Raw genomic sequence first — 26,805 nt, 5'->3', positions numbered from 1 at the left:
CTCAAAATGCGCTGCTGCCTTGCGCAATAGTGCATTGAGGGAAGGTTGGTCATCTATGGGAGAGGAGTTCCCGTGTGAATCCTTGAGAGGAGAAGGGAGAAAGGCATCAGGGTCTGAATGTACTGATGGGGATTGCCAAGGCTGCACTGACGGTGAATGCCAGGGCTGCGAGGTAGCTGTATCCTCTTCAAACCCTGTAGGAGTGGTGTAAGGATCTTCTTCGAATCCCTCTTCCTCAAGTTCTACCTCTTCTTCTCCACCCAAACACTCCTCATCTTCTTGGAGGTATTGCTCCTCCTCAGTGAGGTCAACCAGCCTAGGAATCTTGACTCTAGGGTCATCCTGTGGCCATTCTCTTTGTCTTTTGTGAGTGGGTGGGTTTTGGTTTCCTAGAAACCTTTCCATTTTCTCCATGCAAGAATGGAGTCTTTCAAGGGTCTCATGGGGTACCCCTGAATAGTCTAGAGGGGGAAAATTAGTGTTTTCGCCTTCGAATCGTTTCGAACGCTCCCACAGCGTCGACGAGAGGTTCCCGTCTCCTTCTGAAAAGCCTTCAGGTAGTTCGGAAGCGTCCTTTGGAGAAAGGGGCAGTTCCTGGCTACTTTTGTGTTTTTTCGACGCGGTATTCGACGTTTGTTTCGTCGTCCGCGTACGTTCGTCTTCGGCGACAATTCTCGCTAGGCTCTCGGCCACGATTTTGTCCGTCGAGGGCTTTGGTGTCGACGTTGTGTGCGTTGCGCGTTGTACCTCGACGGTCGCTCTATGGAGCGTTGCGTCGGATGTTTTTGGGGTAGCGCCCGTGTTAGATGGAAGCCCAATCGCTGGTCGCGGCTGCGTTTGCGGGTGGGGCTTGTGACCTTTACGGTCTGCGGTAGACGCCGGAGTGCCCTGCGTCCCCTTCGGCGCTGATGGATCCTTCGTTCTCGACGAAGAAGAGCCGTGGGTAGTGTGTTTAGCCTTATGGGGTTTGTGTGCGTCCTTGTCGCCGGGGTGTTCATCCCCATAAGCAGGGCGTGAGCCGAGCCCGTCGGGGCCGGGGACGGACGACGAGGAGCGTGAGCGCTCCTTCTGGGGGTTCATGACTTCCGTAACGGACGTCGAGTTATCGCACTCCTCGTCACTTTCAGTAACAGCGGCAGCGGGTGAGGAAACTGACTTCGACATCGCGTAGTCTGCCCACCTCTTAACCCTACGTTCTTTAAGAGTCCTGGGTTTTAAGAGCTTGCAGGCTGCGCAGCTGTTCTCTATGTGATCGAGGGGTAAGCAACGATTACAGAGCTTGTGCTTATCTTTCCAAGTATATTTGCCCCTGCAGCGTGGGCAAAACTTAAATGGTGTCCTCTCCATAGCTGAGGCAATAATAGCTGGCGATAACAACCCCAAGGGAAAGAAAAGGGAGAAAGAAAGACATTCTCAAAGAGAAGAGACAAAGTTCTAACCCCCACTCTCCCTACTGTAAGTTGGCCGTCGAGGCCAGGCCACGTGTTCGGCAGCGCCGAAGGATCTCCTCCGCTCTTCCTCTCCGTCGAAAATAGTTCGGCGGAGAAACAGCTTCACAGCTAACGTCGAGGGGGAGGGATCGTTACCAGTATATTAAGTTATGACAAAAGGACCGAGGTCCGTGGTAAGTATAGCAATGTCTCTCTAGGAGCTCCGCGAAAGGCGACCAGAAACTGGGCGGAAAAAAACAATCTGAGGGACCTCGACGCGTGAGGGATTGTGGGTACAACGCACGTCACTATAGGGATAGTGTTACAGACACGCCTTGTCGACGTCCCCTTTTCGACTACGAAAAACAAAATGCAATACTCCGCAGTGACCACTGGATGTCGGACCTATGCACAGCATGTGATTCTAAGCAGATTAACAAACATCAGAATATATATATATATATATATATATATATATATATATATATATATATATATATATATATATATATATATATGATACATTACTCACCGTAATCGTATTTCTGATGCTTGTATCTGCTTAGATTCACATGCTGTGCATAGGCCGACATCTAGTGGAAAGTGGAAGCTGCGGAGTATTACAGTTTGTTTTTCGAAAGTCGAAAATGGGCGTCGACACAGGCATGCCAGTAATACTATCCCTAATGTGACGTCCACTGTACCCAAGATCCCTCACGCGTGTAGGATCCTCAGATTGTATTTTTTCTGACATGAGGAAGCATGAGGAGTAGCGTGAGTACAGATAATCCAAGCAGATAGACAGAAAGGTAAGACTACAAGTAATCATGCGCCTTCTCTCGGAGGGGAGGAAGGGTGGGTCGCATGTGAATCTAAGCATATACAAGCATCAGAAATACGATTACGGTGAGTAATGTATCCCTTCTGAGGCTTGTGGAATCTGCTTAGATCACATGCTGTGCATAGATTAGCGAGCAGTACCAGAAGAAGGAGGTGGGATGTGAGAAGGGTCATGAGCAAACAGGTGTCTTAGAACCGCTTGTCCCACTTGTGTATCTGTCTTGGAATGAGTGTCAATGCAGTAATGCTGAGTAAAAGTGTGAATAGAGCTCCAAGTAGCTGCTTTGCAAATGGTGTCGAGGGGAACATTTGCAATGAAAGCCAGAGTGGCACCAATGCCTCTAGTAGAGTGGGCCCTTGGCGTAAAAGGCAGAGTCTTTTCAGAAAGAGAGTAACACAGCTGTATACAGTTGATAATCCACTTTGAGATAGCGCCCTTAGAGACGCGATCCCCCTCTCTGCCTGTAGCTACGGAGACAAACAGTTGATCTGTTTTCCTTAGCGGTCTGGTTTTATTTACATAGTATAGGACCGCCCTACGCACATCTAGGGTGTGTAGTTTCACCTCAGCCGAGCTTTGCGGGTTTTGGAAGAAAGCCGGAAGCTCGATGGACTGGTTTACATGGAACTTGGATATGAATTTAGGTGAGAACCTAGGGTGTGTGCGTAAAACCAGTTTGTCCTTGTGGATAGTAAAGAAAGGATCCTGCACTGACAGAGCCTGAATTTCACTGACCCTTCTTATGGAGGTAATGGCTACTAAGAAGGCCGTTTTATAAGTCAGGTGTTTGAGACTACTTTTATGCATGGGTTCGAATGGGGGTCCCATGAGCTTAGCTAGCACCACGTTGAGGTCCCATCCTGGCGGTGGGTTCGAAATAGGAGGGTGAAGTCTCTTTACTCCTTCCATGAAGGCTTTAACCACTGGTACTTTCCACCACGAGACCTTGTTATGGGATGTGGTGTAAGCCGAGAGGGCTGCCAGGTGTACTTTCAGCGAGTTAAAAACCAACCCTGCATCCAGCAGGTGGAGCATGTATGTCACAACGTTGGAAGGAGTGCAATCAACCGGGTTGATTTGTTTATTCTGGCACCAGATAACAAATCTTTTCCACTTATCAAAGTAACAGTGCCTTGTATTTGGTTTCCTGGACTCCTTTAGAATGTCCATACACCTCTGTGGTAATTTGAGATGTCCAAACTCTATGACTTCAGGAGCCATGCTGCTAGGTTCATCGAGTTGGGTTCCTGATGCACTGTTTGACCCTGTTGCTGGGACAGTAGGTTGTACCAGGCTGGGAGTCTGATGGGCTCGCACACCGCCATCCTGCGTAGGTGTGGAAACCATGGTTGTCTCGCCCACATGGGAGCAACTAGGATGAGCGTCATCGATTCCTTGTTCATCTTGTACACCACCTTCCTGATGAGAGGAGTTGGTGGAAAAGCGTACGCAAACATCCCTGACCAGTTCATCCACAGGGCATTCCCTTGGGAGTCCGGCTGGGGGAACCTGGATGCAAATCCTGGGCATTGTTTGTTTTTGCTTGTGGCGAATAGGTCTATGGTGGGGAAACCCCACTGAGAGAAGAGATCTTCTACTACGTCTCTGTGAAGGACCCATTCGTGTTCTTCTGGGAGGGAGTCTCTGCTTAGAGCATCCGCTAGGGAATTGAGCTCCCCTGGAACATGTTGTGATGACAGGAAGATGTTCCGTCTGAGTGCCCATATCCATATTTTCTGGGCAAGCTTGGACAGATTTGGCGAACGAGTCCCCCCTTGCTTGTTCAGATAGAACATGGCTGTCGTGCTGTCCGTCCTGATCTGCACCGACAAGTTCAGTAGATGGGGCTCGAACGCCTTTAGCGCTCGGAATACTGCCAGAAGCTCTAGCAGATTGATGTGGTTCTTGGCTACTGAGTGAGACCAGAGACCCTGAGCTGTGTGGTGGAGATGGTGAGCTCCCCACCCAGTCAGGCATGCATCTGTAGTCACCACGGCTTGTACTTCGGGATCGTAAAAGGGTTTCCCCTTTGCGAGATTCTCTCTTGTCCACCAGTGTAGGCTCTGTACGAGTGTTGGCGAAACGACCACTAGATCGTCCCAATGACCACTTGCCTGAGACCACTGTTTCGCCAACCATTGCTGCATGGGACGCATGCGCAGACGCGCGTGGGGGACCAGGTAAATGCATGACGCCATCATGCCCAGTAACCGCATAGCTTTGCGTACTGTTATCTGTTGACCTGACTGATAATGCGGAATTTGCAGAAGTATATTCCGAATTCTCTCTTCCGAAGGGAAGGTCAATCCTTTCTGAGTATCTAGGATAGCTCCTAGAAACTGTTTTGAGGTGCTTGGCACCAGACTTGACTTTTTCTCGTTGATAGAGAAGCCTAATTCGTGGAGGAGGTCGATAGTCCTCTGAATGTTTGACCTGCAAATTCCTGGGGTTTCCCCCGTTATGAGCCAGTCGTCCAGATAAGGGTACACCGGGATTGCCTCCCTGCGTAGGTGTGCAGCCCCCACCGCCAGTACCTTGGTGAATACCCTTGGTGCTGAAGCTATCCCGAAGGGCAGTACCTTGAATTGGTAGTGGCGACTGTCCACCTTGAAGCGCAAGTACTTTCTGTGCGCTGGGAGCATGGAAATATGAAAATAAGCATCTTTCATATCCAAGGTTGCCATGTAATCCCCCTTTTTTAGGAGGGGGATTACCTCTTGTAGCGTGGTCATACGGAATTTTTGGGGCTTGACATACTTGTTGGCAGGCCGTAAGTCCAATACTGGGCGCATTGTCAAATCTTTCTTTGGCACAAGGAAGTAAGTTGAATAGATACCCTTGTTTACCTGGTGTCCTGGGACGAGTTCTATCGCGTCCTTTTCTAGCAGAATGGCGATCTCCTCGAGAAGGATCCTTTGATGCTCTAGGGAGTGCACTCTTTGTCGTGGAGGATGGTTCCGGGGACGCTGCAGTAGTTCTATACAATATCCTGCGGATACTGTTGACAGCACCCATCTGTCTGAGGTGATCCCTTCCCAAGCCTGGGTGAAGGTGGAAATGCGTCCCCCTACTGGGGTTGCGTGACAAGGGACCCTGAACTGAGCGTCACTGTTTTGGTGGAGGCGTGCCACCTCCCTTGTTGGGGCTGCCTCTGCCTCTTCCACGACCTCTCTTGTTACCCCTGCCGTAACTCTGGGTAGACTGCTGGTTGTTATTCCATTGTGTACCCTGTCCCTGGGCATAGTTGCCTCTTTGTGAATTTTGGCCGCGTGGGCGACGAAAATTACTGTTCCCCCTCTGGTTAGGGGGTTTGTTGGTAAGCTGGCCAAGGGATTTGAGAGTCTCATTCATCTTTGGCATTTTTAAGTGCGTCTTCGACCGCTTTCCCAAACAATAGGTCGGGTTCCACTGGCTTGTCTATTAAAGAAGCCTGGGTTTCTGTCTTGAATCCCGACTGCCGTAACCACGCATGTCTCTTGATAACAGTACCTTCTGCTATCAATCTCCCTGCGTTGTCAGCGGCGTCGAAAGTTGCTTTTAAAATGCAACCAGACACGGCTCTCCCCTCTGCCGAGATCCGAGCCAGCTGGCCCTTTAACGGTTCTGGAGCAGAGGCAATGAGCGCCGCGACTTCTTCCCATTGATGGCAATTGTAACTAGCCAACAGGGTGGTGGAATTCGCAATCCTTGCTTGGTAGGCGGACGTTGAGGCTACCTTCCTGCCAAACCCGTAAAGTTTTTTGCTCTCCTTGTCGGGAGGAGCTTCTGATGAAGATAAGGGCGTGCCAGCCCTTTTTCTAGTGTTGGTAACCACTAGGGAATCTGGTTTAAGATGTCCCCTTATATACAGAGGGTCAGACTGGGCTGCCCGGAAAATCTTTTCAATTCTGGGGTTGACAGCTCTGGTGAGGTTAGGATTCACCAGGGAAGGATCTATTCTTCGTTGGATGGATTTGAGGATAGGGATGGTCTGAGCGACCGGTCTCCTCTCTCCTACAAACTCCTCCGCGAAGTCCCTTTCCTCCTGTACACCGTGGGTGTCGATGTGGAAATGTTCCGCTGCTCGAGCGAGAACCTCGTTAAGGAGGGGCTGGTTATCAACTGGAGAGTCGGTAACTGGGGCTTCGCTTTGTACTGGGGAATCTACTCTGTAAATTTCCTGCTCATCTTCTCCCTCCTCCAGGTCCTCATCCTCTGCATAGTAATCTGTCCCGGTTTGTTCTTCCATAATTTCAAACTCCTGGTCCTCTTCAGGGAAAACTTGTCCCTGGTAACTGGGGAGTGGAGTAGAATATGGAGTGGAGTAAGGCTGAACCTCGAAGGGTTCAGGTCTTTCGACTGGGTTCTTATCATAAAAATCAGCCAAGGAAGACATCCTAGACATAACCCTGTCTATGTCTTCACTGGACCATTCCCTGGAACAGGGTATTACTTTAGTAGGTGATGATTTATGGGACTTTTCAAGGGTAGACTTGTGTTTGCTTGTCTGCCTAGGGTGAGAGGATGGCTTTACAGGAGTGGAAGGCTGTGCTTTCCGCTGTTTCCCCCCCTCCCCGTGCGTGGAAAAATGTTTTCCCTGTCCCTTGGAGGCCCCAGATACTTTCGACGCCTGGCGCCGAGGGTCTGGAGAGGTATCTGTGTGCTTCGGGCGTGGGGCCTCACTGGTGTTAACCGCGGTCTCGGTATCTTGGAGCGCGGCCTGGGGGTGGAAGTCGTCTTCGTCTCCCGACGATCGAACTTCCGTTAATGTGTGTAGCGAGGCACTCTTGGCAAGAGTGGATGATTGCCTTGCGTCGTGAGGTGATCTCGATCGAGAGCGCCCAGAGGACACCGAGTCGGACCGTTCTTTTTGTGCCTCTTTCCGGGAAGTCGACGTCGTCGAGGTCCGGTTGGTCTTAGTGTGTTTAGTGTGTGTTAGGTGTGTAGCGCTTGCGTCGCCGGGGGTCTTCCCCATAGCCGCCCTGCCGGACGACCTTCCGAGGTCGGGGACCTGCGCTCGCTGGCTGTCTTTCGACGCCATAATGCCCTCGCCGTCCGAAAGTACGGCGTCGCTGCCATCGCTGAAGGCGCCCTCCGCTGCCATGGCCTCCTGCCTGGCGTGGTGGGCCCAACGCTTTGTCGAACGGTCCTTAAGTGTCTTAGGTTTAAACCTACTACACGCTCTGCAGTTCGCTTCGGGGTGATCCCTCGGCAAGCAGAGATTGCACGTGGCGTGCCTGTCGACCCAAGGGTATTTGCGATTGCACTTGGGGCAGAATTGAAAAGGGGTACCCTCCATACGCACCTTAAGGCAGCGGGCTGCTAAGTGTAGGAATATATAAAATGTAACTATATATCAAGAGTGAAGAGTATGTACCACCCCCCACTCTCCCTACTTGTAAGGGCTGAGGCCAGCGGCCTACTAGGCCCGGGCCGAGGCCAGCGGCCTTCTGAGGCCCAGATCCGTTGTGCAGCAGTCGACGGTCGATGACTTCTCCAGCCGTCGTCGAGGTTGAGGGTCGACGTTGGGGTGGGGAAGGGAATGAATAAGAATTATAATTATAATAACAGCAAAAGTATGGCTAAGGCCAGGGAACTCCGCAAGATGCTTCCGACCAGTATGGCGGAAAAAAACAATCTGAGGATCCTACACGCGTGAGGGATCTTGGGTACAGTGGACGTCACACTAGGGATAGTATTACTGGCACGCCTGTGTCGACGCCCATTTTCGACTTTCGAAAAACAAACTGGAATACTCCGCAGCTTCCACTAGATGTCGGCCTATGCACAGCATGTGATCTAAGCAGATTCCACAAGCCTCAGAAATATATATATCAATGCATTACTTACCGTAAAAGCATTTCTGATGGTTGTATCTGCTTAGATTCACATGCTGTGCATAGGTCCGACATCCAGTGGTCACTGCGGAGTATTGCATTTTGTTTTTCGTAGTCGAAAAAGGGGACGTCGACAAGGCGTGTCTGTAACACTATCCCTATAGTGACGTGCGTTGTACCCACAATCCCTCACGCGTTGAGGTCCCTCTGTTTGTATTTTTCTGCCCTGAGGGAGCCTTCTAGACGTGAGTGAGTACAGAAAAGAGAAATCTAGAAAAGGATGTCTATGTTCCTTCCATCCGAGCGGGGAGGAAGGGTGGGCGCATGTGAATCTAAGCAGATACAACCATCAGAAATGCTTTTACGGTAAGTAATGCATTGTCTACTGATGTTTGTTAATCTGCTTAGAATCACATGCTGTGCATAGACTAGCGAGCGGTACCCAGAGTTGGCGGTGGGTTATGAGAAGGAACAGTAGAGAAAAGATGTCTTAATACTGCCTGTCCCACCTGTGAGTCAGATCTAGAGTGTGCATCTAGACAGTAGTGTTTTGTAAAGGTGTGCACAGAACTCCAGGTAGCCGCTTTGCAGATGGACTCAAGGGGAACATTTGCAATGAACGCTATGGAAGCCCCAGTGCCTCGAGTGGAATGTGCTCTTGGCTTGAAGGGTAGTTCCCTCTTAGCAAGAGAGAAACAGAGAGTGATGCATTGAACAATCCATCTAGATATAGTGGACTTTGAAACTGCACCTCCTTCTCTTCCTGCTGCCACAGAGACAAAGAACTGATTAGTCTTTCTCAGTGGTCTGGTTCTTTCCATGTAGAACATGACAGCTCTGCGTACATCTAGTGTATGCAGACTTTTTTCTCCCAAGCTGGAAGGGTTTTGAAAGAACGTTGGTAGTTCTATTGACTGGTTTACATGAAATTTCGAGATGAATTTTGGTGCAAACCTTGGGTGTGTGCGTAGAACCACCTTATCCTTGTGAACTGTTATGAAGGGGTCTAGTATAGAAAGAGCCTGTTGTTCACTTACTCTCCTAATGGAGGTGATAGCTATTAGGAAAGCAGTCTTAAGAGTGAGGTCTTTAAGAGTTGCCTTGTGCATGGGTTCGAAAGGAGGGCCCATGAGTCTAGAAAGTACCACATTTAAGTCCCATCAGGGAGCTGGGTTAGCTATCGGAGGGTGTATTCTCTTTACCCCCTCCATGAAGGCCTTGATAACTGGTATCTTCCACCACAACACTGAGTTGGGAAGTGGTGTATGCAGAAAGTGCCGCTAGGTGGACTTTAATGGAATTGAAGACTAGACCTGAATCCAGTAAATGGGTCAAGTACAGAACAATGTTAGTGGGTCAACCGGGTTGATGCTCTTACCTCTACACCAGATGACAAATCTTTTCCACTTGCTAGAATAGCAGTGGCGAGTATTAGGTTTTCTGGCTTCCCTGAGGATATCCATACATCTCTGCGGGAGTTGTAAATGTCCAAATTCTATGATCTCAGGAGCCAGGCTGCTAAGTTCATGGTCTGAGGGCATGGATGCAGTGTCCTGCCCTTGTCCTGTGACAGCATGTTGTACGGGCAGGGAAGTTTCACTGGGGGAGATAGGGACATCTCCATCAAGTGAGCGAACCATGGCTGCCGGGCCCACATTGGGGCCACTAGTATCATGGTAACCTGCTCCTGGTGAATCTTGTGCACCACTTTGTTGAGAAGGGGAGTCGGGGGAAAGGCGTAAACAAATTTCCCTGACCATTGAATCGACAGACCGTTCCCCTTGGACTGGTTCTGGGGGTACCTGGAGGCGTAACTTTGGCATTGTGAGTTCTCCAGAGTTGCGAACAGGTCTATTTCCGGGAACCCCCATTGCGTGAAGACGTCTAAGACGATGTCTTCGTGCAATTGCCATTCGTACTCTTCGGGCAGGGGGTAGTCTCTGCTGAGTTTGTCTGCCAGCAGATTGAGTTCCCCTGGTACATGTTGTGACAGTAGGAACATGTTTTGTTTGAGAGCCCACTTCCATATATTTTGGGCCTGTTTGGACAGTCCTGGAGAGTGGGTGCCCCCCTGCTTGTTGATGTAGTACATGGCTGTGGTGCTGTCTGTAAGGACCAACACAGTCTTGCCTTGTAGGTGTTCCTGGAAGTCTTTTAGCGCCTTGAACACAGCCAGTAGCTCCAGTAGATTTATGTGTTTGGATGCTACGTTCGGAGTCCACACTCCGTGAGCAGTCTGATGGGATAGGTGAGCCCCCCATCCTGTGAGGGATGCGTCTGAGGTTAGAGTGGCTTCCGCCGCGGGTGTGGCAAAGGGTTTCCCTCTTTCCAGGTTTTCCTTTGTCCACCACCATAGCAAGAGAACCAAGGCCTGCGAGACCACCACTAGATCGTCCCATAGTCCGCTGGCCTGACACCGCTGGCTGTTGAGCCACTCTTGCATAGGGCGCAGGCGCGCGTGAGGTACCAAATAAATACACAACGCCATCATGCCTAGCAAGCGCATTGCTTTGCGTACCGTCACCTCTCAACCGGTCACATATTGAGGGATCTGAAACAGCATGTTTTGGACCCTCTCGTTGGAGGGGAAGACGAGGCCGTCCTTTGTTTGAATTAGAGCCCCTAGGAATTGTTTGATTTGACTGGGGTCTAGGCTGGACTTCTTTTTGTTGATGGAGAAGCCCAACTGGAACAAAAGGTCTACAGTCTTTTGGGTATTGGAGAAGCAGGTTTCGTAAGAATCCCCTGTTATGAGCCAGTCGTCGAGGTAAGGGTAAACTGGGATGGACAACCTGCGCAGGTGGGCCGCTGCCACTGCCAGTACCTTCGTGAATACCCTTGGTGCCGATGCTATGCCGAAGGGTAGCACTCTGAACTGGTAGTGTTTGCCCTCTATCATGAACCTGAGGTATCTTCTGTGCGCTGGCAACATTAAAATATGAAAGTATGCATCTTTCATGTCCAATGTTGTCATGTAATCTCCCTGTTATAGCAGTGGGATCACTTCCTGTAAGGTCACCATACGAAACTTCTGGGGTTTGATAAACTTGTTCGCTGGGCGCAGATCTAATACAGGGCGCATGGTTAGATCCTTTTTGGGTACAAGGAATACACTGAATAAATACCTTCCGTTACCTGAGATAGAGGCACGACCTCTATGGCTCCTTTTTCCAGCAGTAGTTGTACTTCTTGGAGAAGGATGGCAAGGTGTCCCGGTGTCATGCGTCGTCCCCTCGGGGGTCTGTATGTTGGGGAACCGTTGAATTCGATGCAGTATCCGTGGGCTACGGTGGAAAGTACCCAGCGGTCTGACGTTATTCCCTCCCATGCTGGAAGAAAGGATGTTATCCGGCCCCCGACCGGTGTTGCATGGGAGGGGACGCGAATCTTCGAGTCACTTGGTGTTATTGGGGGCCTCTGGGGGTGGACCCCCGACCTTTCCCTTTGCCACGGCGCTGGCCTCTTTGGCTGTACTGCCCACTATTGGTCTGATAATTGGTGGCAGGGTAGTGTTGCTGCTGATTCTGCTGTTAGCGTTGGCCACGAAAAAAGCGTTTGTTGCCATAGCCGCGTCTGGTAGTGGGCTTAGAGATCTGGTCAAGAGTTTTGATAGTATCGAACTCTTTTAGCTATCTCCAGAGCCTCATCCACCGCTTTCCCGAAGAGGTTTGAGTCTTCAACAGGTTTATTTATTAAAGACGCCTGTGTCTCCGGTTTGAACCCTGAGTTGTGCAGGCATACATGGCGTTTTAGGAGTATTCCCTGAACTAGGGAACGTCCTGCTGTCTCTGCAGCATCCAGAGAGTTCTTTACAAAACTCTGGTTGACCTGGGTTCCTTCGCCAATAGTTGATAGCAGGCGTGTACGTAGAGGTTCCGGCGCTTCTTCTGCGTCTTTGCGCAGTTTGGCCCACTGCGCGTCTGCGTAGCTAGCTAGCAAAGAATTGTTGTTCGCAATTCTTGCCGAAAAGGCAGCCGAGGATGTGACTCTCTTTGCAAGGGCATATAACCTCTTGCCCTCCTTGTCAGGTGGTGCCTAGCTTGTGGACAGCGGCACCCCTGCCCTCTTCCTTGTATTAGTTACTACTAGGGAATCCGGAATGGAATGTCCCCTGATGTACATCGGGTCTGAGGGTGAAGGAGTGAAAAGTTTTTCAATTCTTGGATTAACTCCTCCGATTAGTGCGGGTGTGGATAGCGAAGGGATGATTCTTCTCTTCACTGAAGCGAGGAGGGGAATGGTCTGGCTGACCGGGGGTTTCTCCTTAATTACTCTTTCCACAAAGTCTATTTCAGGAGAGATCTCCCCAGTGTCCAGTTCGAAATGTGCTGCTGCTCTGCGCAACAGGGCATTGAATGCGGGCTGATCGTCAATGGGAGACGTGTTTCTAACAGGTGAATTGTCAGGAGGATTAAGGTTCAGGACATCAGTGTCCGAATATAGTGATGGGGATTGCCAGGGATGAGAAGGTCGTCCTTCTGGATTTTCTCCGAAGCCTTCTCCTACCATGTCTGGGCTGTCTTCCAGACCTTCCTCCTGGTTCTGTCCCTCTTCATCGTCCACAAATTCATCCTCCAAGTATTGTTCCTCACCAGTGAGGTCATACACATTATGGAAATCTGAGGCTGTGTCCTGCTGGGGATTGAATAGTCTCGGGAATCTGGCCCTGGGGTCCTCCCGAGGCCCTTCTCTTGTTCTCTTGGGAGTAGGAGGGTTCTGGGTCTTCATAAACCTCTCCATTCTCTCCATGCAGAGATGGATCTTTTCCATGGTTTCATGGGGTACCCCTGAGCGGTCTAGCGGGGGAAAATTAGTGTCATCTAGCTGAAAACGGCTCGACCTCTCCCATAACGTCGAGGAAAGTGTCCCGTCGCCTTCCGAAAAGCCTTCCGGTGTGCTGGGGGTCCCCCCGACTGAAGGGGGTAGTCCCTGTCTTTCTTCGGGCTTTTTCGGCGTGTCTTTCGACCTTTGCGTAGCGCTCGACGTGTCTTTCGGCGTACGCTTCTGGGCGGCTACAACGATCCTCGCCAAGCTCTCTGCGATTCGTTTGTCAGCTTTGGGCTGTGGTTTCGACGTTACGGGTGTCGATCGTTCTACGGCGGCGTGCGCTCTCTGCTGGTGCGCTCCGGCCGATCGCTTGGGGGCGGCGCCCTTATTTGCCGAAAGCCCAGTCGCGGCTGCGAGAGGGGCTTCGAACCTGAACGGTCCGTGGAGGCCGCCGGTGGAACCTGCGTCTCCTTGGGCGCTGATGCTTTCTTCGTCTTCGACGAAGAAGAGCCATGGGTTGTGTGCTTATGTGTGGTATCATGTGCGTCAGTGTCGCCGGGGTGTTCATCCCCATAAGCAGGGCGTGAGCCGAGCCCGTCGGGGCCGGGGACAGACGACGAAGAGCGCGAGCGCTCTTTAGAGGGGTCTACGACTTCCGTAGCAGAGGTCGTGTTATCACGTTCCTTGTCACTGTCGGTGGTAGCAGCGGCGGGTGAAGAATCGGCCTTCGACATAGCGTAGGCCGCCCACCTCTTGACCCTACGGTCTTTTAGAGTCTTTGGCTTAAGAAGCCGACAAGCCGTGCAACCCTCCTCTTTGTGATCGAGGGGCAAGCAGCGGTTACACCGTGAATGCTTGTCCTTCCAAGTAAACTTGCCCTTGCAAAGCGGGCAAAACCTAAAGGGTGTCCTCTCCATAGCCGAGGCAATAAATCGTGATAACGACCCCAAGGGAAAGGAAGGGGAAAAGGAAAGGCATTCTCAGAAAAGAACCAGAGATGTCCCACGACCCCACTCTCCCTACTGTATTTGGCCGGCGAGGCCAGGCCACGTGTTCGGCAACGCCGAAGGATCTCCTCCGCTCGTCCCCTCCGTCGAAGATCTTGCTCGGCGGAGACAGCTTCACAACTGCGTCGAGGGAGGGATCGATGTGTTATATATTAAGTAGGAAAACGACCAAAGGTAGAGGAGAAGAAATCTGCAATGTCTCTCGAGGAGCTCTGCGTAAAGGCGACCAGTAGCTGGGCGGAAAAAAACAATCTGAGGGACCTCGACGCGTGAGGGATTGTGGGTACAACGCACGTCACTATAGGGATAGTATTTCAGACACGCCTTGTGGACGTCCCTTTTCGACTACGAAAAACAAAATGCAATACTCCGCAGTGACCACTGGATGTCGGACCTATGCACAGCATGTGATTCTAAGCAGATTAACAAACATCAGAAATATATATACTGACACCAGCGTTTTGTGTTGCCGCGAGTGCCATCCCTCCCTGGGAGAACTGGAAATTCTTTTTCCCGGCTTTGCAAATGGACGTCGCGCCCTGAGGCAAGCGCTGGATGTGCACCGCTCCCAATTTTGATGCGAAGGGAGTATCAAGTCTCTTTACGGACTTCCTTTATAAAGCTCCAGACCCAGACGTCGCACAGCTGAATGCGGGACAGAGCGTGTGTAGCTGTTTGAGGTCGTCTGCAGCAGCGGAGGTTCCCGCGTATATCGGAGGATAGACGCGAATCCTGAAACTGCGGTAAGACTCTCTTCTGGCTCCCCGTCCATCCCTGTATCCACGTCCGTATATGTGTCTGCAAGAGATTTACACTTCCAAGCAATGTGTATTTGGCAATACACAATAAACGCCTGAATTCAACAAATTCATTCCTCTAGTAAACCCAACTAACAATTGGACTTGCACTCACCAAAGCAGTTTATTCCAGTATATTACTGCAAATTATGGCATCACAGTCCGACAGAGAAAAGGCACGTCGTGAACAGGCCCAGACTTTATTTTGTGAGACCTTACAAGTTAATGCACCGGTTTCCAACACAGCTGAGAACAGCATTGTGGATAAAAATGAAATTAGCCTACTTAAAACATTGGACAAATTGGAGAAAAAAGAAGTAAGCAAACGGTGGGAGGAACATTCCCTCCAAAATTACTTGAATGTTGGCAGAATCCCACGTGGTCTTAGAATTCTAATCTCACCATCTTTTGAGGATCAAGATCCGGAAATGCTCAGAGAGTGGGGGAACTCTACCAATGGATGTTCAGGACAATTTCTGAATATCTTGATAAAATATGCATGTAAAGATAGAGAAAAAACCCTATCTCAAATGGAAGAAATTAATGAGCAGCTATCCCAGTTACCAGTGAGTGAAGAGGGCAAAAAATGGAGAGGCAATATGGAAGCGAATCGCAAGACTTTTGAAGAAGAAATCAAACAATGCAAACAATGAAAATTTCTTCGAGACAAAGACGATTATGAAAAGGGTAGAGTGTATACCTTTGCCCGTAGATTCGACCATTTAAGGAAAAATCTATCAAGTAAAAATAATCGCAGCAATGAAAGTATAGCCCCTTCATCTAGCGAGATAGCTACAACATCCGAATCTGAAACCTCCATCAGTGAAAACGAAAAGGAGAATGTTCCAAAAAAAACAATTTTTTAGAGGAGATGAGAATGCTAGGACTAGATGGCCGCAGCAACTCAAAGAAATTTCCAGGCAAAGGTCGGGGAAAATCGCTAGGACGAGGTGGAAAAGGAAAACAAGGAGGGGACAAAGGAACAAGCAGCGCCGGGCCAGATGGGAATTCAAGAACACGCTCTGGTCAGAAAAACCAGAAATGAAGAACAGTACTAACACTGATAACAGTATCATAAATCTGTCGAGTTATTCCCTTAATATGGATCAAATTAAAGTTTTACAGTATGGATTTAACTTCTGTCCAACTTTTTCATACGACTATGCTGAAACTAGGATTGACTTTTATAAATACATGTGGAAAATCAGATTAAAGAAATTCTTTATTTTGAATCCTCCGAAAAGCAAGCCTAAACAAGTCCTTCAAGGAAAAACAGCTATTTGTATAGAGGATCTTGATGCTTTACTTGATTAGGCAGAACTGGAATCAACAAATAATGACGAAGAGGCCATGTCAGATATCTCTTAAGAAATGTTGAATATAGAGACAGACGGGCCCATGAAAAGCAAATTGAAGGTTAAATCACGTTTTAATCCACTATTTCAACCTGGTGGTAAACTAGAAGCTTTTCAAGATTTGGTGATTCACGATCTTCAAAAAGCACGATTCAAAACAACTAAAGCTAAACCCAATTTTTCCGCCAAAGAAAGACAAATCCTGAAAGAAATACAAGAAATCAGCAGTATTGTTATTAAAGCCTCTAATAAAGGTACTAATATTGTAATACAAAACAGAGTGGATTATATCAGAGAAGCTGAAAGACAATTATTGGATACCAGTTATGAAAAACTTGAAGGAAATCCGACAGAAGGAATAAAACTTAAGGTGGAGTGTCTTCTAAATAAATGGTCCGATTTGGGCCTTCTGGATGAAGACTATTGCAGTTTCCTGTACAATAAATTCTCCAGCATTCCAACCATCTACTTTCTCCCCAAGATCCACAAACATCCTACCAATCCTCCAGGCCGTCCCATTGTTACCCTGAATGGAGCTTCATTAGAAAACCTCTCTAAATATGTGGATCAGACTCTTCTTCCCCTCGTATTCACTTTACCGTCATATTTACGAGACACGAAAGACTTCCTCAGTAAGATCGAAGGAATAGCATGGGAAGAAATTTACATGTTTGTCACATTAGATGTCTCATTACACACTTCTATACAGCATGAGAACGGCAAAATGGCTTGTAAATATTTTTTAAACACGATCTCTCAACTATCTTTCACATGGTGAAATGATAATTGAAATGATAGAGATGTGCCTCACCAACAACGTCTTTTTGTTTAATAATGAATTTTACAACCAAATCATAGGAACTGCTATGGGTACGAGCTTTGCACCATCCTATGCAAACTTAACCATGGGATGGTGGGAGAAGTTTTTAGTATCGACTGAATGTAACACCAAATACACAAATCAAGTGGTACTGTGGCTTAGGTTTATTGATGATCTCTTCATCCTTTGGAATGGAGATGAGAGTGATTGGCTGGACTTCGTCAAAATATTGAATACGAATAACATCAATCTGAAATTTACAGAAATCCATAGTCGAGACCAGTTGGTCTTTTTGGATGTGTTAGTGAAAACGAATCAGAAGGAAGTTATAACTGAATTGCATCGGAAACCGACAAGTTCCAATATGCCTCTTTTCGCAACCAGCAACCATCCGGTGTCTTTAAAGTGGAGTATTCCCTATGGCGAATTCGTCAGAATACGACGCAATTGCAACACAATAGAAAAATTCGATCAGGAGTGTCGATTCACTGCTGCAAATTTCGCCAAACAGCGGTATCCAAAATCAGTTTTGGAGAGAGCCTATTTGAAAGCTCGTAATTTTAACAGAAATACCTTGCTCTCTTCCAATTGTACTCCTGAGAAAGAAACAGGATGACGAAACGAAGCTAATTTTGACGTTTGGAACTCATGCCAATATGATTCGCCAAATCTTTCATCAACATTGGCATATTTTGCAATCTGATGAAGTACTTTCTACCATCCTTAAAGATCGCATTAATATCACTTTCAGAAAATCTGCATCAATTAAAGACTCATTAGTCAGCAGTTTCCTGCCCCCCGTGGAGAAAATATCGAACAGTTCTTGGCTAAATGCAAATCCAACAGGATTTTACAAATGCACTAAATGCAAAGCCTGCAAGTATGCCCTAAACAGAACAAACTACACGCATCCAGTTACGAGACAACTAATTGAATTTCAAAATCACATTACATGTAATACGGAGTTTGTGGTCTATGGACTCTTATGCCCATGTAACCTTTGGTACATTGGAAGCACTATCGGCAAATTGAAGCTGAGAATTTTACAACACATGCGAGCCATAAAAAACTCAGACCCCTCCTATCCTATGGCTGTCCACTTCAAAGATGTTCATAAGGGCAAACTGGACTGTCTAGGTTTCCTTGGCCTATATCATATAAAAGCCAACCCACGGGGAGGCAATAGAGAACTTGATCTGCGGAAAAAAGAAACCAAATATATTCTAGACTTTGAATCCAAAAAACCCAAAGGACACAATCTAGATGAAGAGTTATATACCTACTTGGGAACCTAGAGCCACAGGACCGATGTAGCTTATTTTTTGGTGTATTGACAAGTGCTAAGCTCTCTATATGAAGTCTTCGTCAACAAAAACATCTTTTTAAATTTGTGTTGTGTTATATTGTTAAATTTTATTCACCTAGATGGTTCTTATTGCCAGTTCTCCAATTTATGGTTGTCCAGTCAAAAGGTTGAATCGAGAGGTTAACTTTTAAACATAGTTATTTCCCCTACATTGCATAATTGTTCTAAATCCTATTGTACTATAATGGTGCACATATTTTTATTGGTTTTATCGCTTTTGTACTGAGTGGTTTATTTTAAATATTTATGTTTGCAGACTTAATAGCAGAAATTGGTTTTAGCCAAATTAGGCACTTTATGCATTAGCACTTTATTCTTGTTGCTTTATATAGCAATAGATGCACTTTAGCACATGACACTTTTGAGCACTTAGCACTTTAATATTCTGCTTATATTCAATCAGCTGCAAACATTTATATCGAATCATAGCCTGTCAATCGAATTTTTCAGGCATGTGCACTGTGCAAGTAAAAGTCAAAGCAAAAATGAAAAATGAAGAATTTTAGGATTATATGTTTTCTACTAAGAATTAATAATTTCTTGATTAATGTGCATTTTTGAAAGGGATATTGGTTGTAACCCTGGCAGATTTACAAAAGAGTTGACCCACTCGGGTTATACTTGCCAGAAATAAACATCTTGTTAACATGGTTTAGGATATAACACATCCATTTTACATGGCAAATTTGCCACTTACAAAATGGCCGCCGTGTTTTTCTCTCCATTCATTGAAGCTATATATATAGCCGGTACTAGAAAGCGACAAAGGACAAATGGCACAAAGAACCATAGAGACTGGTTAATTGTTTGTAAACCTATATTAACACAGTTGGTTGTGGGTTTCACTTGTACGTGAACAAGCTGCGAGTAGGCGGCGAAATGCGTTGTACCGTGCACTTTTAAATCTGGCAGATGCCTAATAAAACTGGATAATGAACTTAACCCTACACTGCATTGGTTTTTGATTCGAGGAAGTAACTGACACCAGCGTTGTGTGTTGCCGCGAGTGCCATCCCTCCCTGGGAGAACTGGACATTTTTTCCCGGCTTTGCATATATATATATATATATATATATATACATATATATATATACATACAAACACACACTACACGTACATATATGACAATGCATTACTTACCGTAAAAGCATTTCTGATGGTTGTATCTGCTTAGATTCACATGCTGTGCATAGGTCCGACATCCAGTGGTCACTGCGGAGTATTGCATTTTGTTTTTCGTAGTCGAAAAGGGGACGTCGACAAGGCGTGTCTGTAACACTATCCCTATAGTGACGTGCGTTGTACCCACAATACCTCATGCGTCGAGGTCCCTCTGTTTGTATTTTTCTGCCCTGAGGGAGCCTTCTAGACGTGAGTGAGTACAGAAAAGAGAAATATAGTAGAGGATGTCTATGTTCCTTCCATCCGAGCGGGGAGGAAGGGCGGGCGCATGTGAATCTAAGCAGATACAACCATCAGAAATGCTTTTACGGTAAGTAATGCATTGTCTTCTGATGTTTGTTAATCTGCTTAGAATCACATGCTGTGCATAGACTAGCGAGCAGTACCCGGAGTTGGCGGTGGGTTATAAGGAACAGTAGAGAAAAGATGTCTTAATACTGCCTGTCCCACCTGGGAGTCAGATCTAGAGTGTGCATCTAGACAGTAGTGTTTTGTAAAGGTGTGCACAGAACTCCAGGTAGCCGCTTTGCAGATGGACTCAAGGGGAACATTTGCAATGAATGCTATGGAAGCCCCAGTGCCTCGAGTGGAATGTGCTCTTGGCTTGAAGGGTAGTTCTCTCTTAGCAAGAGTGTAACAGAGAGTGATGCATTGTACAATCCATCTAGATATAGTGGACTTAGAGACTGCATCTCCTTCTCTTCCTGCTGCCACCGAGACAAAGAACTGATTAGTCTTTCTCAGTGATCTGGTTCTTTCCATGTAGAACATGACAGCTCTGCGTACATCTAGTGTATGCAGACTTTTTTCTCCCAAGCTGGAAGGGTTTTGAAAGAACGTTGGTAGTTCTATAGATTGGTTTACATGAAATTTTGAGATGAATTTTGGTGCAAACCTTGGGTGTGTGCGAAGAACCACCTTATCTTTGTGAACTGATACGAAGGGGTCTAGTACAGAAAGAGCCTGTAGTTCACTTACTCTCCTAATGGATGTGATAGCTATTAGGAAAGCAGTCTTAAGAGTGAGGTATTTAAGAGTTGCCTTGTGCATGGGTTCGAAAGGAGTGCCCATGAGTCTAGAAAGTACCACGTTTAAGTCCCATCCGGGAGCTGGGTTAGCTATCGGGGGGGTGTATTCTTTTTACCCCTTCCATAAAGGCTTTGATAACTGGTATCTTCCACCACAACACTAAGTTGGGAAGTGGTGTATGCAGAAAGTGCCGCTAGGTGGACTTTAATGGAATTAAACACTAGACCTGAATCCAGTAAATGGGTCAAGTACAGAATAATGTTAGTGGCAGAGCAGTCAACCGGGTTGATGTTCTTACTTCTACACCAGATGACAAATCTTTTCCACTTGCTAGAATAGCAGTGGCGAGTATTAGGTTTTCTGGCTTCCCTGAGGATGTCCATACATCTCTGAGGGAGATGAAAATGTCCAAATTCTATGATCTCAGGAGCCAGGCTGCTAAGTTCATGGTCTGAGGGCATGGATGCAGTGTCCTGCCCGTGTCTTGTGACAGCATGTTGTACGGGCAGGGAAGTTTCATTGGGGGAGATAGGGACATCTCCATCAAGTGAGCGAACCATGGCTGCCGGGCCCACATTGGGGCTACTAGTATCATGGTAACCTGCTCTTGGTGCATCTTGTGCACCACTTTGTTGAGGAGGGGAGTCGGGGGAAAGGCGTAAACAAATTTCCCTGACCATTGAATCAACAGACCGTTCCCCTTGGACTGGTTCTGGGGGTACCTGGAGGCGTAACTTTAGCATTGTGAGTTCTCCAGGGTTGCGAACAGGTCTATTTCCGGGAAACCCCATTGCGTGAAGACGTCTAAGACGATGTTTTCGTGTAATTGCCATTCGTACTCTTTGGGTAGGGGGAAGTCTCTGCTGAGTTTGTCTGCTAGCAGATTGAGTTCCCCTGGTACATGTTGTGATAGTAGGAACATGTGTTTGAGAGCCCACTTCCATATATTCTGGGACAGCTTGGACAGTCCTGGAGAGTGAGTGCCCCCTTGCTTGTTGAGATAGTGCATGGCTGTGGTGCTGTCTGTGAGGACCATCACTGTCTTTCCTTGTAAGTGTTCCTGAAAGGCTTTCAGTGCTTTGAACACTGCTAATAGTTCCAGCAGGTTTATATGCTTGGATGCTAAGCTCGGAGTCCACACTCCGTGAGCAGTCTGATGGGATAGGTGAGCCCCACATCCTGTAAGGGATGCGTCTGTGGTTAGAGTGGCTTCCACTGCGGGTGTGGCAAAAGTTTTCCCTAATAACAGGTTTTCCTTTGTCCACCAATGTAGCGAGAGAACCAAGGCCTGCGAGACTACCACCAGATCGTCCCATTGTCCGCTGGCCTGACACCACTGGCTGTAGAGCCACTCTTGCATTGGGCACATGCGCAGGCGCGCGTGAGGTACCAAATAAATACATGACGCCATCATCCCTAGCAAGCGCATTGCTTTGCGTACCGTCACCTCTCGACCTGCCACATACTGGGGGGATCTGAAACAGCATGTTTTGGACCCTCTCGTTGGAGGGGAAGACGAGGCCGTCCTTTGTTCGAATTAGAGCCCCTAGGAATTGTTTGATTTGGCTGGGGTCTAAGCTGGACTTCTTTTCGTTGATGGAGAAGCCCAGTTGGGACAAAGGGTCTACGGTCCTTTGGGTATTGGAGAAGCATGTTTCGTAAGAATCCCCTGTTATGAGCCAGTCGTCGAGGTACGGATAAACCGGGATGGATAATCTGCGCAGGTGGGCCGCTGCCACTGCCAGTACTTTCGTAAATACCCTTGGTGCAGATGCTATCCCGAAGGGTAGTACTCTGAACTGATAGTGTTTGTTCTCTATCTTGAACCTGAGGTATTTTCTGTGCGCTGGCAACATTAAAATATGAAAGTATGCATCTTTCATGTCTAGGGTTGTCATGTAATCCCCCTGTGATAACAGTGGGATTACTTCCTGCAAGGTCACCATACGAAACCTTTGGGGTTTGACAAAGTTGTTCGCTGGGCGCAGATCTAATACAGGGCGCATGGTTAAGTCCTTTTTGGGTACAAGGAAGTACACTGAATAAATACCTTCTGTTACCTGAGATAGGGGGACAGCCTCTATAGCTTCTTTTTTCAGTAGCTCTTCTACTTCTTGAAGAATAGTGAGGTGTTCCGGTGTCATGCGTCGGTTCCGTGGGGGTCTGTATTTCGGGGAACCGTTGAATTCGATGCAGTATCCGTGGGCTATGGTGGATAATACCCAGCGGTCTGACGTTATTCCCTCCCATGCTGAAAGGAACAATGTTAGCCGGCCCCCGACCGGTGATGCATGGGAGGGGACCCGAATCTTTGGGTCATTTGTTGGTATTGGGCGTGGGGCCTTTTGGACTGGAGCCGCGCCCTCTTCCTTTGCCACGACGTTGGCCTCTTTGACTGAACTGGGTGCTTTGGTTAGAGGGCCAGTTGGTAGCAGAGTAAAATTGTTGTTGGCTTTGCTGCTGGCGTTGGCCACGAAAGGAGCGTCTATTGCCATAGCTGCGTCTGTTAGGTGGCCTAGAAATTTGGTCAAGAGTCTTGATGGTATCAAACTCCTTCTTCGCATGTTCTAGGGCCTCATCAACTGCTTTCCCAAACAGATGTGTTTGCTCTATGGGCTTATTTATTAGGGAAGCCTGGGTTTCTGGCTTAAATCCCGATTTGCGCAGCCAGACATGGCGTTTGAGAAGTATTCCCTGAACCAGGGAGCGGCCAGCTGTCTCTGCGGCATCTAAGGAGTTCTTTACGATGCCCTGGTTTACAAGAGTTCCCTCTGATATAGTAGCCAACAGGCGTGAACGCAGGGGTTCTGGTGCGTCCTCTGCTTCGCTGCGCAGCTTGCTCCACTGTGCATCTGCGTAGCTAGCTAGTAGGGAATTGTTATTCGCGATCCTGGTTGAGAAGGCGGCGGATGTCGTGATTCTCTTCCCAAGTGCATAGAGCTTCTTGCCCTCTTTGTCAGGTGGTGCCTCACTAGTAGATAGCGGTACCCCTGCTCTCTTTCTTGTGTTAGTCACTACAAGAGAGTCCGGGATAGAATGTCCCCTGATGTACAAAGGGTCAGAAGACGAAGGGCTGAAGAGCTTTTCTATCCGAGGGTTGACCCCTCTGACTAAGGCCGGATTGGAAAGGGAAGGAGTTATTCTTCTCTTTATAGAAGCCAGGAGCGGAATGGACTGGCTGACCGGGGCTTTTTCTTTAATAACCTTTTCTACAAAGTCTATGTCCGGAAGGGTCTCCCCTGTGTCTATTTCAAAATGCGCTGCTGCCTTACGCAATAGTGCATTAAGTGAAGGCTGGTCATCTATGGGGGAGGTGTTCCCAATAGGTGAGTCCTTGGGAGGAGAAGGATGAAAGACATCAGGGTCTGAGTGCACTGATGGGGATTGCCAAGGCTGCACTGATGGGGAGTGCCAGGGCTGTGAGGTAGCTGTATCTTCTTCAAAAGCTCCTGCGCTAGTGTAAGGGTCTTCCTCAAACCTCTCCTCCTCAGGTTCTTCCTCTCCACCTAAACACTCCTCATCTTCCTGGAGGTATTGCTCCTCTTCAGTGAGGTCATATGCATCTGTAGAAGGGGTAAACGGCCTAGGAATCTTGACCCTAGGGTCATCCTGGGTCCATTCTCTTGGTCTTTTAGGTGTGGGTGGGTTTTGGCTACCCAAAAACCTCTCCATCTTTTCCATACAAGAATGGAGTCTTTCCAGGGTCTCATGGGGAACCCCTGAATAGTCTAGAGGGGGGAAATCAGTGTTTTCGGCTTCAAACCGCTTCGAACGCTCCCACAACGTCGACGAAAGGTTTCCGTCGCCCTCAGAAAAGCCCTCCGGTCGTTCAGAAGTGCCTTTAGATGGATGGGGCAGTTCCTGGCTACTCTTGTGCTTTTTCAGCATTTCTATATCCTTGGGTGCGGTATTCGACGTCTGTTTCGTCGTCCGCTTACGTTTGTCCTCGGAAACAATTCTCGCCAGACTCTCGACGACGAGTTCGTCAGTCGAGGGTTCTGGAGTCGGCGTTGCGCGTTGTTTTTCGACGGCCGCTCTATGGAGCGCTACGTCGGATGTTTTTGGGGTAGCGCCCGTATTAGATAAAAGCCCAATCGCTGGTCGCGGCTGCGTTTGCGGGTGGGGCTTGAGACCCTTGCGGTCTGAGGTCGACGCCGGAGTGCCCTGCGTCCCCTTCGGCGCTGGTGGATCCTTCGTCCTGGACGAAGAAGAGCCGTGGGTTGTGTGCTTAGGCCTATGGGGTCTGTGTGCGTCCTTGTCGCCGGGGTGTTCATCCCCAGCAACCACCTCAGCACAGTCAGAACCCTTGTTCATGGAGCCTGCCAAAACCATTACCCATTGTCTCAAAGAGCCCTGGGGTTCATTCTACTGGAATGCCTACATGCCAAAAGTGTTGAGGTTAGGCTACCAAAAGGCCTCTGCATATTATCTGGGGAGAGTTTGAAAGCAAAATGTATACGACTTATTTTAATGAACATGCAACTGAAAAAAATAAGACATTGAAAAAAAGGAGGTAAAAAGAATCTGCCTGAAACAAAAGAAAAGTATAGAAACACTAATTTACTGTCTCAGACCCTCTCAGAGCTAGAAAAAAAGACAACTGAATATGGGTCCCTGGTTGCCAAGCAATGTGGGGGAGACAAAGACCATTGACAGACTCCAGAAAAATGTCGGAACCTGTAACATTTCAATGGTACTCACTGCCATAGAAATTCTCTTTATTCTAGTTTAATAAACAAAAGTAGGGGCATTTGTTCATACTGTTCTGATACATTTCTTTTAAAAAAACAAATATTCTGGGTCCGGTCCAGTGATTAGTAAAGAAATAACGATTCTGGGGATGATCCTTTGCTGGAAAACAGATTACAGAAAAACTATATAAGGGAAATACCACAAATGAAGCAATTACACACACGCACTGTATAAACTATAATGAGATGTATTCTGGGCAAACAGAGCAAGAAAACGAGTAAAGACCACCTAAATTCCTTGCTGCTCACCTGCTGCTGCTGCTGTTGTTGCTGTTGCTGTTGTTGCTGCTGTTGCTGCTGGTACATGGCAGGCTGCTGACCGGGGAATGGGCTGCTAGAGGGAGTACCCTGTGTGGGAAACTGATTGCCATACGAGTCAAGTCTGCATGTAAAGACAAGAAAACAGATAAACATCGTAATAGAACCCGGGCTTGGTTCATGCAGAAAGAGGAAGGTTTAGTACTAGAAGGCTAGCTATCCTGCCTGCTCTTACCGCTGCTGCTGCTGTGGATACCGGTTAGGAGAGTACATCCCAGCTTCTGGGTTTGAGGGCATTATGTTGGCCTGCTGTGTTCCAGTTGCCATGCTGCCATCTGGCCCCAATGCAGGTTCGGCCCTAAACAAATATTTTATTTTTAAAATCATCTTTTTTTTTTTAAATCAGGCATGGTGTCAAGCATTTATGAGCTAGAAATGTTTTTAGTTTGAAAGAAGGAACACCTACCACAGAACACATCCCAAGCCAAACACATTTTACTCACCTGACCCGGTCGTAAGGGACTCCATATGGGTAGTGCTGTCGTTGGGTGATGCTCATGTTCCCCATGCCAGGTCCTGAAGCACGATTATAGGGGTCTCCTATTCCACTGTTGGGGACTTGTGATGAGGCCATATATGGGTCAGCTCCTGGAGTATAGTAATAAGATCATATTGGAGAACTAATTCATTACACACACTGCCATATTAAATTCTGAGACAGACTGCACAGAAACCGCAATGTCTCATCCAATTAGTTCCAGCAATGTGTGTATATACAGTTTATAGTTGTATTTTCCAAGATTTCTAGGAATGTGCTCGAAACGCTGTACAAAAGGACAAGAACAATGAGCAGACCATTTTGAAGCAGATTGCTTTACAAAAGAAGAAAATGAAAGTTGACTAGCGAGCAGTCCAGTGGGGAAGAAGAACAGATTTACAGGGAAACCCAGAGTGCTGTTTAATTGCATTGGACATGTAGAACACAACTCTTACAATAAGTCCCAATCTGGAACTCTGAGGTCCCCAACAGTTTTCCGTTTTTCTACTGATTCATCAACCTTTTTCCCCTCAGTGAGACCTGCTCAGCCATTTCATGTTCAAGAAAAAAAGGATTGTTAAAATGGTGATCTGGTGAGGGGTGTGGTCAGCTGGGCATCAGAGATTGAGTGGTTCCTCCACAGCGAGCACCGGAGAAACAGCAAACAAATGTCATAACACTTACCCTTATATACAACAACAGAACCAGAATAATTGTACGTTTACTACAATGCCTCAAATATTGAGAGGCTGATCCCCAACTCATGTAAAAAGACATGACATTAACACATTTCATTAAAACAATTCAATATCTTATATTTAAATAAAGCAACCATCAATCAATACATA

At 47.5% G+C, this 26,805-nt stretch overlaps 1 protein-coding gene across 1 annotated transcript in view; it reads right to left on the bottom strand.

Moving 5' to 3' along the window:
* ARID1A (AT-rich interaction domain 1A) overlaps positions 1 to 26,805 on the bottom strand; it is a 1,380,737-nt gene that overhangs the window by 237,653 nt on the left and 1,116,279 nt on the right. Inside the window, exons 15-17 of the mRNA XM_069622865.1 lie at positions 25,923 to 26,067; positions 25,655 to 25,777; positions 25,411 to 25,543 (exon numbers count right to left, since the gene is read on the bottom strand). Coding sequence (XP_069478966.1) covers positions 25,411 to 25,543; positions 25,655 to 25,777; positions 25,923 to 26,067 — 401 coding nt within the window. The remainder of the gene's footprint in view (positions 1 to 25,410; positions 25,544 to 25,654; positions 25,778 to 25,922; positions 26,068 to 26,805) is intronic.

The sequence above is a fragment of the Ambystoma mexicanum genome, chromosome 11 (genome assembly GCF_040938575.1).
Source record: "Ambystoma mexicanum isolate Mex_15411 chromosome 11, UKY_AmexF1_1, whole genome shotgun sequence".
In the NCBI taxonomy this organism is placed as follows: domain Eukaryota; kingdom Metazoa; phylum Chordata; class Amphibia; order Caudata; family Ambystomatidae; genus Ambystoma; species Ambystoma mexicanum.
The sequence above is the reverse complement of the archived record's forward strand: the minus strand, read 5'-3'. Positions and strand labels throughout refer to the sequence as shown.